This window comes from Motacilla alba, chromosome 3, assembly GCF_015832195.1.
Source record: "Motacilla alba alba isolate MOTALB_02 chromosome 3, Motacilla_alba_V1.0_pri, whole genome shotgun sequence".
Taxonomy (NCBI): Eukaryota; Metazoa; Chordata; class Aves; order Passeriformes; family Motacillidae; genus Motacilla; species Motacilla alba.
Genome location: NC_052018.1, coordinates 33,152,729 through 33,168,265, shown reverse-complemented (window position 1 = coordinate 33,168,265; position 15,537 = coordinate 33,152,729). Strand labels below are relative to the sequence as shown.

The window sequence follows — 15,537 nt, the reverse complement described above, 5'->3', positions numbered from 1 at the left end:
CATTCCTTCACAGTCTAAGACAGCCTATCTGCTTATGATACTCCTTACCACAGCTGGACCCCATGTCCTAAGGCTCTCTTCCACTCAAAACAATTCTAAAATGATTCTGCAGCCTACATTTCTGAAATACTAAACTACCTTTTCCCAACTAAACATGTTTGATTGCACCTGGGATGTCAAATACTTTAGACTGCTGATCATGAATGAAAGAGGAAAAAAAGGAATTAAACCAAAGATTTCTAGACTTGATGCATGGGTTATGTTTGCATCACAACACTAACAGCATATAACTGCCAAAAGCATTCTGTACAATCTTCTGAAGCTGTGAACAAACACATTTACATACACAGCATTCATATTTTCAAATAAAAAACTTTCAAAAGCAGCTCTTCAAATGGTAATACAAACCAGAAAATACCTAAATGCCAATATACTAAAATAGCCTCTGTTGTTCCAGAGGACCATACAAATTCACTTAAAGGCAAATTTAGTGATTTACCTCTTATGTCCCAGAGTTTGAGATGTTTCAAGTCTGGTGTTATTTACCTTTTAATCTTTAAATAACTAAATTAATAGTTTGCATTTTTCAAATAGCTAATTACAAGCCCATATATATGAAAAAATAAATAAGCCTACTCTTGCCCCACAGTTCACTGCTTCCTAACTGGCAGGCAGGGTTTTGGCATTCATTCTCACAGGTATTCCCTTAGCTCTGCAGCAGCAAGTCAATGGCAGTGAAAAATTATGCAATCCATGAAGGATATTGGTATCCTTCAAGATATTCTCCTGTGGCACAGTAGATCAGCAGTGGCATTTATGATGTCTATATCCAATTAATGATAAACAGAATAAGACAGAAAAGAGAGTTTATTAGAAATGAACGCCATAGCTGAACACTATTAAAAGGATTCACCCCCGCTAGTGTTTCAGTCAAAGGTTGATTCAATAGGTGCCAAGCAAATCTCAAACACCACTCCTGAAGATATATCCCTAAGAAAATTAAATCAGACTTATTTTACATTAATTCTGTCCTTACACAATGCGGGAAGTGTTCAACTTCACCCTTGAATGAGTTAGCTGCACACACTTCAATGCTGAAGCCGAACCATATTTTTTGCTCAATTCCACTCCAAACAAATTTATCTCTTGAAAACTTCAAGAAATAACAGTTCCCTTTTTGAAGTTACATACCCAGCAATAAGAATCACTTAGGATTTATGATACAGCCAAGCACTTCAACTTTGTACTGATAAACATATGGGTTTTGTCCACAATAAAGTTGAAATGGATTATTTTTCCTAGATTTCACTTGACTGAAATGACTGTCAAAGCTTTCCCAGTCTGTCACAAGATACACCTCCAAGCAACCTATATATGTGAAGTTTAGTCTGTATATTCCAGTCCTAATTCTTCTCTACCAACAGCTCTTACTTCACACTTAGAGCTGTAAGTCTCTCTTACAAACTGCAAATCCTTGATGACAGCCAGAGGAACCCACTGCAGAATAACAGAATTGACCATACCACAGCTCCTGCTAACTACAGCCACTGCACTGAAGATTAAAACAAGCACTGAAGGAATAAGATTCATAATATTGACAATAGAGAATTGGGCAATAGAGATTCTGAGTTTGTATCTAGAAGGGACAAACACTAGCAATTTTTTTTTCAATCTAGAATCACAACATGCATAAGCAACCAGTATTTTAAGAAACTGCAATTACCTGCAAAGTTCTCCTTCTCCTCATCTGAAAGTAACTGCTTTTTTTTCAAATGTAAGTTTTGCAGAGCAGTTTCCAACAATTCCAGAGGAACAGCAGAGCACTCCACAGCTTTCTGAAGGATCTGCTTACACTTCTTCTCATTTTCTAGGTGTAAGAAGCACAGAATTAGAAATCACAGAAGTAAAAAAACAATTACACTGGGGCAAGATTTTTTTAAAGAGATGGTTACATTCATGTTGTCTTACATTCACTTTGCATAGTTCTATGAAGCCATTGTTTATTAGGGACACCTCCTCTTACATTGCCATTTTAAGGAAACTGCCTGGAAATAGTTACAAGCAATCACACAATTCAAATTTTCACGTCAAATTGAACACCAAGTCACAAAACACACATTTTCAGTATTTTTTTAGTGTTATAGGAACTGTAAGAAAATTGTACTCATTCTAAAATCCTTTTTTTTCCCTGTAGTATCAGCAAGGAAATATTACTTTCATGGACTTCCATTTAGATCTGACCAGGTAAAACTTTTATTATGTATATATTATAAAACATCTTTAATGCACTTAATAGAAATCACATTTAAAACCAGCTGTTGTTAAATAAAACAACTCTGGACAGCACTACAGTTAAGAAAAGAGGAGAGAAAAGCAAGGACATTTTTTCATTACAGTTTTACACATTACTAAATGGCATAAACAGAGAACTTTGAAGAGAGCTGGAATGGGAAAGGGAATGTGTTATCAAAACATATTGAAGCAGTCAATTTACATATGTAAACATATACAGGCATCTATTAGAAAAAGTCAAATAAGGAAAAAAGTGTACTGTAACCACAATACTTTACTTGGTTTGAAGAACATCTGGGCAAAATGATGCAGTATTTTGCTACAGCTGTCAATGCCCCTGAAACCCCAAATGCCCTTCTTCCTCCATTCCAAAGCAGCAAAACAAACCACTTTGTTCTTACATTCATGCCACACATATATATTATAAGAAATACTCAAGTATATGCACAATAGCATATTTAAGAGCACCGTATCCTCCACACTCAAAATTCCACTCATAAATGAAGTCAGACATCACTGTTGCCTGTAGTTCAGGCTGGTGGAAGTGAAGTGTAGGGCTCTGGAACTTCTGCTTTAAGTAACCTATTTTAAGAATATTAAATGGATGATATCAAACACTAGAGCAAGGAAGCACCAAAATTAGATGAGCTATAATTTCATTTAAATCAATTTTGTGCTAATTGGTCAGAATTTTTTTTAACCATATAGTCAAATACTGTTTTTCTCCTAAATCCATAGCAAAGTGGATAAGCTCTAAGAATCCCTAACCAGCATTCTGATTCTACCTTTGGCTATATTTAGTAACCACACATTGCTTCAACAATACCTGCTACTCGAAAGTAATTCCTCCCAGTATTGTGCACCTCACTGAGTAAGAAAGAACATGACACCAAAACATGTATATGAAAAACTAACTGCTTCATCCCCCTTAACAGATGAGGATCCAAGGCACAAAGTAAAGTCAGAAGTATTTCTGAATTCCAATCAGTCCACTTCATCACATGCCAAAAGCCTGAATCAAGCACCCTGGCATAAGATGTGAAACACTCAAGAGTAGAGTTTTATCCATGGTCATGAATTCTGACCAATTCACAGCAAATCATCCTCAAGCACACCACCCAAGGGTACCCAAGTAATGACAAGACAACTCCTCATCTGGGGTATTTAAATGAAATTTTAGTCAGTATTTAAGTAAAAAAGGAGCCACAAAAACCAGAATGGCACCTTTATTGTCTCAATCCATTTCCAGGTCACTAATATTCAATTATTAGGAAATCAAAATCAATTTGCCAAGTCTAATTTCACAACTTGAGCTTTTATCTTGAGCAAAACTGTGAGCTAAGGAAGAGAATGTGCAATTAAGTTTTTCTTGTTAATGCAAAAGAAAACACTGACAGGTGAGCCAAGCACCGCTGAAATCACTGGGATGAAGAAGCAACAAAGCACTACCCTCCTTTCCCTCTGGCCTAAGTGGACACAATGAAAAAGGAACAGCACTCTTAAGTAACAATTTACAACTCACATGTTCCATTAATCCTCTTTGAAGCACACAGCAGGGACACTGTAGCTCCATACACATTACTAAAGGACACCTAGATCAGCTCAAGGGTAACAGATACAAATCAGAGAGCACACTGCAGATAAAACAAAGCCGATCATAACTGGCTTATTTCCTTTGGGATTAGAACTTCATTCTAGATTGATTACTTACTGTCAAAGTAAGGTAAACTACTGCATGAGCACATCCTGTAACTACAGGATGAATTTAGTCACTGGTAACCTGTAGCAACATTTCTACACTTCATTAAATTACACAACAGGCTTTATTACACTTATTTAACAATATCTCTGTTATTGCAGTATTAGTGTTTAATTATCTGTTTCAATAAACATCCAGTGCTCACTAAAAAAATGATTATATTCTTTTTACTACTGTTTAGAAGTTCAATACCACAAGTTTATATTAGAACAAGACTGGTCAGATAACTGACTTAGGCATAACACAGAAACTGTGTGATTTCAAGACACAAACATGCGGATTTTTGTCTTTTTTCCCCCCATCTTGTACAGGAGTCATTCATAAACACAGCATGTACTTCTGGGAGGGGAGAGTTGGTTCATAGCATTTTCTGCTCTAATGTCAATCCACTTATCAGTAAAGAAAATCTGGAAAATCTGAGATGACAAATGAGTATCTACTTATAGATTTTAACAAAATGGTTCTGCCTTTTGGGCCACACTTCGAACATCTAAACAATATCCTAAAATACAGTTAAAAAGAAGCACTGGAGCAAAAATTTACAGACAAAACCACTATCAGTGGAAAATAAACAGAAATAAACTAAAAACGAATAACCAGTAAAATGTATTCAAGAATCTAGAGTGTAGAATGGAGATTTAGTGTAGCTGAGTTTGGGGAGAATTTCTCATACTAGGCAGTATGAGAAATATACACAACAATATACAATAACTTGCATGATACTAAAAAACATGAAGGAAAACAAATCACATAAAAATTAATACATTAATCAAGTCTTTTCCATTCAAATAAGAACACAGCTTTCATGGAATGTGCTTGTCTTTCTGTACAGAGCAAACTGTCAAAGGAAGAAACACCCAGGGCAACATATGTCACTGTTCAAATCACCCATGGAAACAAAAGATACCCAAAAATACAAGCCTGTGGGCAGCCAACCCAGTCTTGTCAGCAAGTACCAGGGCAACCAAATTGTTTTTTATTAAACCAAAACACACTGTCAATGTGCATACTCAATCTACAGATGCTTTTTGGAAGACAGAATTTCTTCCACAAGCAAGAATTACTTCCACAAGTATTTGAGCCTCACTTTTCAATTTTCACCTGGTTTGAAAGTTATTTCTAAAACAGAAAAAAACAATGAATTGTGTGCATATTTTCATTCTAAAAGTGAACACACATTCTCAATAAATTTCAATTTAAAAAAATAGACTTTTTTCTTTCTTATTCAATATCTATCAGTTTCCTTACAAATTAAGTAACGGAGCAGAAGTTTAAAACAACAAAACTGAGAACAACACAGAACAGCAACACCAAACAAGTTTGGTTGTTTGTTTTCTTGGTGGTTTTTTTTTTTTTTTTACACACCTTGTGATAGCTCAAACTGTGCAAAAGCCACATGCACAAAAGCAAATTTCTTGCAGTTCAGTCTGGCCAGGTGAAATTGGTCCCGTGCCTCCTCTGGATCTTGAAGACTGTAAATACAGCACATTCATAGTTATACAAGGTGAAAAGCCTGAGAAGGATGAAGTTCCATGTATGGGATGAAGCCTTTAAATAACTTTGAAAAAGCAACACACCTGTAGGCTAAAGATTTTCCTCTTTCTTAGAGCAATCAGTGAACTACAAATAAGCAAAGAATTTTAAATGCTAATTATTGAAAGATAACAAGCTGAACCTTCCCAAAACGCAAAGGACTCAATCCTTAAGCTCCTTCACACTTGATAGTTCATTTACTTTTGGAAAATTTTAATCCTAGTGTTACATTCAGCCATAGACTGCTGAGCAGGTTCATGCTTACACACAGCACACCAATATTTAAATATGCAAGTGCAACTACAGCCTCTGCAAATACCAGTCAAGACACAAAATACCTAAATCTACATCACTATGAAATTTAATGTTATGTTTCAACTGACAAAAAAAAAGCGAGCTTAACACTTTTACCAGCAACATCTATAATCTAGAGATAAAGGAATTCTTTCCTAAGTTCCCCCTTGACCCAACAGGTACACACAGGTACCACTTAGAAGCGGGAAGAGCAAAAAAATTAATGACCATGGTTCAAAATAAAAGTACAGAAAAATACAACATGGAAAGGTAAGGAACATTTTCATTCCAATTCTATGGAATTTTGAGTGAAAGAAGTTTTTCTTGTTACTTAGGCATGTACCTAGAGTCACACAGGTTTACTGAACTCGGCTCTGATCATCCAAAACAATAGGACAGGCACAGAATTACCCATCTGCAGGCAAAGTCTGAGCCAGAGAAATTAAGCTGTAATGTATTACATTCACTTTCAAAGAGCTTGTTAGTTAAGTTCCAGCAGAAAGCAGCAACAGCTTGGATAGCAATACACACAACAAGACCTGACACTAGCAATAGGCACCAACTGTCACACGCTTGGTGGCACTGTGCTACAGCCAGAAGCATTCCACAAGAGCAGGTCTGGCATTGCTAATATACAATACAGAAAATCATAGAGGCATTTGCTGTCTTCAACTATTTCAGAGCACACTCAAGGGTTCTTCAGACAAACTTGGTATAACAATAGGTCAAAAGTTATTGGCACAGCTAGACTGCAGCTAAAGCAGATAACAGGACAAAAAAGGTCCGTCCAGTGTAAAGAATGGAATGACCCAGTTTCTCCCCTAAAGGTTGGGCAGAGATGTGATTGCTAGCAGGCTTAGGGAGAAAGACTTGGGGGTGATGGCTGATGAAAAAAATCAACATGAGCCAGCTGTGTGCACTTGGAGCCCAGAAAGCCAAACAGAATCCTGGGCTCAACCAAAAGGAGCATGGCCAGCAGGTCACAGGAGGTGTAGTCTGCCCCTCTGCCCTTGGGAAATCCCACCTGAGACACTGCATTCAGCTCCCAACATAAAAAGGACAGGGACCTGTTGGCACAAGTCCAGACAAGAGGCACAAAGATGATTAGGCAGCTGGAGCACCCCTCCTATGAAGATGGGCTGGAAAAGTTGGAGCTGTTCACCTGGAGAAGAGAAGGTTGCATGGAGACCTCATAGCAAACTTCCAATATCTGAAGGGGGCCTGCAGGGAAGCCAGAAATGGACTTATTCTCAGGAACTCTAGTGGTAGAACTAGGAAAAATGGGTACAAAATGAAAGAAGAAACTTAGGCTAGATATTAGGTAGCCTAAGTTTTAGGTCGTCACAATAAAGAAGTAATCCTCTTTATTGTGAGGGTGGTGAGACACTGGAACAGGTTACCTAGGGAGACAGTGGATGCCCCAACCCTGGAGGCATTCAAGGTCAGGCTGGAAAAAGCCTTGAGCAATCTGGTCTAGTGAAAGGCATCCCTGCCTACAGCAGGAGGAGTTGGGACTAGATGATCTTTAAGAACCATTCCAACCACTTAGCATTCTGCAATCAGAACAAAATCGTCTTGATGGCAGTAGATACTAAAATCTCAAGCCATTGCTTCTGAAGTTTGTGATGCTGATTTGCTCTTCCACCTTGTTTAGGTGGAATACTTGGGAGAACAGCAAATAATTCTACTGAAAAACACATCTCTCTCCCACCCAAGGTAGTATCATCAGAGCATCTATCAGTGTCACTTAACTTGTAGTATCAATATTGCTTTACTTGCAATAGCTAAAAAATAAACCAGAAGCACTCAAAGTCATGAGATGAGAGGATTGTTTTTGCTTCTGTTAAAGAAAAAGACAAAATATATAGTACTGGACAAACTGACAGCCGGGAACAGAGGAGGTAGAGTGTAGAATACCAGGGAAATTGAGAACAAAAAAAAATTATGAGCAATGAGAGTAAGTTATGAGCAGTAACTAAAGATGCCAAACACAAAAGATCCAAATAAGTAGCCACTGATTAACCTAATCTCCAAAAATTACCATCAACATCATTGGTTTTTAGGTCTAATCAGCCAAAAGTAATTTCATTGATGGTGAGATTACAGATGTAGTTCATAAAAATAATGGATATTATATGCTACTCTGGAGTAGAAAGTATTAGATCATAAAAATCATTAAGAACAAGCTAGAATCTGAAAGTCATTTCCAAATGAGGAATCATCATTTAGGGAGATCCTACAGTGAAGTTCCAGCGGGATTAATGCTGTATCAGATTTTGGTGGGAACATATTTTTAAAAGGGGGTTTGGAGTGGATTGTTCATCTTTTTAAAAGAAATTTTTATTAGGCATGTCAGGAAACATGACTGATGATATTTGCCAATTAAAAATATGCAGCAGAAAATAAAAAGAGCAGACCTGAGCTACCTAGTGAGATAGGTAAATTCTGTTATGTTGGCTACTAAAGTAGAAGTTACTTTAGTACAGCTATAGAGTGCATTTTATTAGTGAAACAAGACAGACTACCAAAAAGGTCCCTAGAGGCTGTAACAGTGAAACAACTGAAGATATTTCAGTGAGACACCACAACTAGACAACCACATACTATTCATGTATTAACAAGCTACTGACAGCACCTTTGGTTTTGCTTTCTGCAATACATCACACAGAATACTGAACATAGCTCTTGCACACATCTTAAAAGTATCCCACCTTTCAAACCATGTTCTAAAGATCAAGTGAAAATAAGTCCAAGTGATTAGGGAGGTAGGAAATCACCTTTCTGAACTTAAACTCTCCTACAATCAAATAACAGATTTGATTTGATCACTATTCGGGAAAAGTATTTCCACAAACTAGGATCCAGAAGCGTATATTGCACAGTTTCTGCTCTGAGGAAAAGCAACTGATCTTTGAATAAGAATGCCATCTTGCAATGTATCTTTAAACCTTTCTGGAAGAGATTCTTTACTCCACTTACACAAAAACCTTCCCTCTTCAAGATACTAAAGATTCACAAGGTCATTATTCACTCCTGTTTCTCAACAGGAGATTCAACAGATTACTTCCACTGTATGCTTTTAGTGACAGTGATGCAGCAAGGTCCATGCAAAGGACCTTTATCATACTGCAAGATGAAACCATATGCCAAAACGTCAAGTAGGGGAAGAGCATACAAGAAAAAGATTAGCTATGTTCACTGGAAAATAACTTGCTCAGCTCTGATTGTTAGATTGCCACACTGTTTAAATACAGCTGTTCATCAAAATATTTGTTGTACTATTTCAAGAGACAAAAGAACCCCTTACGAAAAAGATTCCAATTATAACCCTGTCCCAAATTATGTCTGAACACATCTCCACAACCACACTGCTCGAATTTGGACTGAATAAAGCAATAAATGACCACAACCAAAACTAATTTTCAAAGTGTGGAACTAGAGAATGATGTTCTGAGACATTGTTCCTATCCTAAGGCAGTTAATTTAATCAAACTGTGATGATCTTGTCTAGTAAGAGAGAAAGCATACTAAAATGAAGCTCAAAAAAGGATTTCATGCTATTCCCTCTTGTACCTTACATAGAGAACCGAGAAGAAAGGTAGTGTGTTAACATCTCTAAACCAAATAGCTCTAAACAATCATGTTTATTAGCATATACAAACAATGCAAGTACTGTGGAGACAGATAAGCTGACTAACCAAAGCTATTTACCTTCCACACCCGAAATGATAATTTGTTGCAGAAAACACTAATGAAACAAGGTATTCTTATCTTAATTCAAAAATAGAATGATGAGTTCTCATGTTGAAAATTTATACTTACGCTTTCAACTCAGCAAATCTCACAAGGATGCGAGCATAGCTCTCATCTTGACTGTACTTTTCTGCAGGTAATGCAGTCACTGCTTGGCTGTAACGGCCAATGAGTCTATTGAGCAGGCTAACATCCATCTGAGGAACACCCTTTTTCTCTAGTTTAAGTAAAAAACATAGCCAATCTTCTGGATTGTTTGTTGTCATCATTATTTGATTGACAGTTCCAGAGTTATCTGACAGAAAAACAAAAAAGGAGATTGATTAAAACAGCAGCAAACATGTACAGAACACTTTCTACATGCTTTTGTGAAAGACAGTTACTATTTTTCAAACAAGATTAAAGCAACAGAGCTGAGAAATAAGGAGAGATGAAATTAACTCTGTGGTCATTAAGATTAAAGAAACACTAAACTTGAAATTATTTCAGTTAATGGTTCTTTCACTCAGTCTATGTTAAGATCTTTTGCATAAGTGACAGTAGAATAGCAAAACCAAATACCTGTTGTATCCGCTGAGATTTTGGTATAATTAAATTCATCTGTGATATTCTCTTCATTTCTGTATTTGTTTTTCAAGTTTCTAACTCTATTCATGATTGATGTAATCTGTGGTAATCCTCTTTCACTTAGGTCTGTCTCCTCCATCTGCAGGCACAAGGTTAAAAAACAATGGAGTCACTGAAGAACCCTGTTGTAGCTCACTTTGATTGGAATTACCATGGGAAAGCCTCTCATGTATCATTTGGAGCTTGAGACTCAACCATGTTATGTAACAAATACTCTATTTAAGCCTTTGTCAATATAGTTATACAAGTAAACCACTTCACAGAAGACAACTTGGACAAATAAAAATAACTGGTACTTAACTGATTCATCCAAATTCAATCCATGCTTCACAGTAGCCCTTTCCAATAAGGTATACTCAGCATTTGAATAAAATGGGGAGTATGATGTGTTGCCTGAAATAGCTTCCAGTCCATCACATCAAATCACGTTCTGTACTCATAATTAGGCTGGCTTTAGTTTAGCACACACTGTTAATCCATGCTCTTTCCCACAGGTTACAGCAATTAGTTCTCACAGTGGGTTAAGCAGAAAAGAATTCACTTTCTCCTCTGTTCAAAGGACAAAGACAAGTGACACCTATTTTTAAGTTTCTGAAAGGAGGTTTAGAGATTCAAAGACTTCTTATAAGAAACTTATGCCAAATCATCAACATTCTGACAGTTTATCATCAGCTGAGATAATACATGTATATAGCTGAGAGCTAAGAATTTAGGCAATCTGAGCAGAGCAAGACTGCTAAAATAAACTAAAAAAACCCTAATGATTTCTTCCTTTTCTGCCTAAATAATAAACAGCTTTTCCCACAACAATGTTCCATACATCTAATGAACATGAGAATTCTAGTAAAAACTGTGGTGAATTTAGCACATATTCAGGGGGTTTGACATTCTAATTGCTGTGAAGTTGGGCCCAGAAACACGGAATGTAATGCACTTCAAACAGATTAAATAAGTTCAAAGAAAGACTAAGTCTAGTTTTATAGTGAAATGTTGGTTTTTGTTCCTCTTGTACTTGTGTACAACAAAAAGTTGCTAGAGGGTTAGAAACTTCAGATCTACTTTTAGGTGAATTACTGCTAGAGAGAGAATTGAATGGAATGAAGTTCATCTACCTTTAACCCCACTACCTAAAAAATACACCAGGCACCACTCTCAGGAAGTCCCACAAATAATTTTTAGGGCGTTATTCACCAGAAGCTGGCATGTCTTTAAATGCACCAAGCTCCCAGCTTTCCCCAAGCAAAGACTATAAATCAAAAAGATTATCATGCTTACAAGAGCTCACTTATCAAGTAAAAGTAGGCATATTTCATGTTCATCCTGAACTAGATATGGCCCACCAAGAATAGCAAGCCTGCTCCTGTCTATATAGAAGTGTTGTTCTGTAGGTTCAAAACACAGTTTCGCTGAGTAAATTCCAAGACTTAGTCCAGCAAAAGCACCATCTACATTACCACTATAAAGAGGCTATAGCATCTTAAGGGTCTGGAGAGACACTCAAATAGCCTCAAGCAAGACCTATAATGAAAAAAACCCAAAATCCTATGAAAGCTTAAGACTGTATGCTAAATCAGTAATATATGAGATACTATTTTTTGTTTCACTGAACAAAAACAAATAAAGACCCCCCCCAACATTTATATTCAAAATTGTACACTGAATAGATTTTAATTTCAATGCTTGTTTGGAACTTGCTTTAATATCTATTTCTCCCCCAGAGCCACTTTAGGCTCTTCTGAGAGTGTAAACTGTCCCGTCTTCTGGGTATCATGCTGCTAAAATTACCTAGGTGATTACTAGAGCTAATACTGTTCATGCGCCATTCCACAGATGATACTTATTCACTTCATAAGGAAAATTTTAGTACACATTGCAGTTTTGCCTTTTAAAAACACTGTAGAAGGGGCTACAGGAAATCAGATACTCCAAATCATCTCTTTATGGGTGAGAATATCCATAGAGATCTGAATTGCAACTGTACCTACTCCCTCAAAGTATGGATGAGGTCAGCTTCTCCAGAACCTGAAGCACCAAGACAACCAAAAGAAATTTACCTCATGTTAAGAAACACCACAATAGCTCATTGCAACCATAACTGCTAAAAATTCCCAGGCGGATTTTGGATTTCTTAAACACAGTCATTATATTTTCCTCACTAATATCAAAGGTTCATTATTCTTCCGGCAGTGATAGCTTCCCAAATGCAGTAGACAAAAAGAAAAATAAACTTCTGTATAAATTTGATCTTAAGTTGCAACAATACACATCAAACTTACATTCCTGGTGCGCTGTTTAACTGCTCTAGGTTCAACGTGTTACAGAGAAAAACCCTCCTGAAGAATGGATATGCCTTGTCCAGAAGGTAAGATGGATGTGGGCCAGACTACCTCAGATGATCCCAAGAACCCAAAGGCAAGAAATGAAGTTCTCCATCCTGAAGAAGTTCCTGTGCATCAAAAATTGATGGGTGAAACACTGAAAGCATATTGCGCAAGCTTGCCTAATCCTCATGTCCCAGAAATACAGTTTTCATCAAAATCAATGAAACTATTCCTAGTTCGTAATAAAAACAGAATTAAAAAAGCTTAAAGACAACATTTTGAATGAGGACAAGCATTTCCAAATGTGTCAGCTTGCTGTGACCTTCAGATACTAAAAAGTACACTAAGGGCATATTCATCTACATACTGTCATGTTCAACCACAAGCAAGTATGCACAGGTTCTTTGTCTCTTAATCTACTGAATAATTACTCTTAAAAAAATCATTTGCCATGAATTCCACTGGTATATATATATTTAAAATCTGACAACAGTGAAGACCTAAACCAGCTGTTACAAAAGCACTGAATGGTAACTGCAGCAGCTCCACTGCAGCATACCTGAGATGCAGAAATGCCTCCAGGAGAGGTTAGGGAGAACATGCAGTGCAAAGATCAGGAAGAACTACCTCTAAATAAAGTGTAGTAGTTAAAGTAACTTCAACCCCTCATACAGACCCACTACACAAGGAGCCAAAGGACAGAGACTTGAGAGCAGTAAATGGATAAAGTGGCACTACAGGTTGGTGGTAAGATTCCACATCTAACACACTCAAAAATACTCATTGATAATAAAAAGGAGTAACAGCATCCAGTCTTGAAATACTGTATTTACTGTATTACACTACTTGTCCTGTTTATGTCTTCTTTAGAGAAAAGGTAAAATAACAACTGTTTCAGAAGCATGTATCCAGCCTTTAAAAAACACTATCTACAAAATTGCATCGTCTTCTGTCTGTTTTATTTACAAGTCCTAAATCAGGATTTTTTTAAAGGAAAACAAAAACTCCCACCTAAGAAAAACCGTCGTGGATTTAAAAAAAATTACCAACACTAGGAAAGAAATAAAATACAAAAATATTTAAATCTAACGGAAAGGATAAGACACCAAGATGCAAAACTGGGCTAAGTAACAGAGAGACTGAGCAGCAGCGGAGCAGGTGAGGCAATGCGGCATAAACAAAGACCGTGAGGGGGAAGACGCAAGCAGCTTTCCTCGCCCTCAGGAGCGGAAGCCCAGCGAAGCCGCAGCCCCGGGGCTGCCGAGGAGCTGGGCCCAGCACCCCCCGCGGCCTCACCGCAGACCAGCACCGCCGCTGCCCCCCGGCCCCTTCACCCACCTTCCCTCACTCCGCTGCTCCCCGGCCCGGTCCCTTCACCCTCGCTGTCCTTCCCGGCCGCCCTGGTCCCCGCCCGGCCGCCCTCACCGAGGCCGCCGCGGGGCCGGGACGCGGCTGCGACCGAGCGCCTTCGCGCGCTGCCCCCGGTTTGAACGCGACCGACGCCCCAAGAGCGCCCTTCCCATTGGCCGGAAGGCGGGAGGAAGCGAGCTCTGATTGGCTGCAGGAGGGAAACACATTGGCGGCCGGCCCGCCCATTGGCCGGTGGCTGCGCCGTGCGCGGCGGCCGCGGGTCCCGGCGCCTTGTGGGGCCCGAGCGGAGGGGCGGCCGCGCAGGCGCGCTGGGGCGGCCGCGGCCCGATCCTGGTTCCGGATGAGGAGGGGGACGGGCACAGGGCCGCGCCGAGTGACTGAAATTATTTATCTGGAAATGCTCTTCCCGTTTGGCCATAGCCGGCTATAGTTTGAAGCTTCATTTAGTTGTAACGGAATAGCCGGGCTGTGTGTCCTTGCGCCTGCCCTGTACCTTTTCCTCCAGGGGATCGTTCCTAAGCCGATCCCGGATGTGCAGCGTGCCTGAGGCTGCTAAAAGCAGCTCCTTCTCTGAGCGTCCCCTTCCTGGGCTACAGTAATACCAACGCGCTAAGCCAAACAATTCGGCCTCTCGGTTTGCCTCCCTCTCGATTCTGGGTGTAGGCAATAATTTGTGTTCCTTGCAGCTCTGTGTTTCTTCTGATGCTTATAATGAATTCAGTATTATGCTAAATATAGTCTGTTTTCAAGATTGATGGCTCATTATAAAACTCAGATGTGTATTTTTTCCTTATTTTCTTATATGTATTTCCTTATTTCCTTATATATATTATTTTCCTATTAATTTGGTAAGTTGCTAATCATTCGCTTGCCATAGACATCACACATTATGTCTAATAATGAGATACCTACTCTGGCCTTTCATTGAAATTTATCTCATTCTCCTTTATTCATCTACATTTTAAATAGCTCAGCTCATCTAGTGATACAGGCTCACTCTACACTCAACAAAAGGATTTCAACAAGGAAATTTTGTCCAAACACCTTTTTTAGAATGTAATGGATGATCCCATAGAGATGCCTGTGTTTCTCTACTAAATAAGAGCAATTGTAATTCTCAGCTAAAGCTACGTGAGATGATCTTTTTCAGCATTGCCTTACTCCTCCTCCCATATTTTTGGTGGGTTTGTTGTATTGATTTTGCGTTCCACCAGAATCCAGATCTAGTGAAAATGTAAAGAAACAGCGCAAGTTGCATTAATTCGCTCTGCATTTGGCTTCATTTGAGGGACATAAAGGTGGATTATTTTACTAGCAGGAGTTTTGATGGGTGTTAGGGGAGAGGAAAGTGGCGGTGTTCTAGTAAGTGAAAAATGCCCTAAAGAGCTGTCATTTGATTTCTGTAGCTGTGACAAGAAATCTCGATACCATATAGATTCCTGGCAAAACCAAAATAAATAGGAGAAAGAAAATGGGGTAGATCTTGGGGGGAAAAAAACCCAAACAAACAAGAGAAAAAGAGTCAGAGAAAGAAAGCCTGTAATACTCATAGAAAAAAAATAAAAGAACCTCCATTTAGTATTCTTC

General features: G+C 38.4%; 1 protein-coding gene across 2 annotated transcripts in view; it reads right to left on the bottom strand.

Moving 5' to 3' along the window:
• TTK (TTK protein kinase) overlaps positions 1-14,085 on the bottom strand; it is a 29,765-nt gene extending 15,680 nt beyond the window's left edge. The window contains exons 1-6 of one of the 2 annotated variants that reach the window (XM_038133838.1): positions 14,005-14,085; positions 12,535-12,704; positions 10,193-10,337; positions 9,701-9,926; positions 5,417-5,523; positions 1,724-1,867 (exon numbers count right to left, since the gene is read on the bottom strand). In XM_038133838.1, the coding sequence (XP_037989766.1) occupies positions 1,724-1,867; positions 5,417-5,523; positions 9,701-9,926; positions 10,193-10,337 (622 nt within the window). In that variant the 5' untranslated portion in view covers positions 12,535-12,704; positions 14,005-14,085. Of the gene's footprint in view, positions 1-1,723; positions 1,868-5,416; positions 5,524-9,700; positions 9,927-10,192; positions 10,338-12,534; positions 12,705-13,917 lie in introns of both variants that reach the window. The other variant, XM_038133837.1, reaches the window with a different exon arrangement.
• Positions 14,086-15,537: the final 1,452 nt, after the last annotated feature.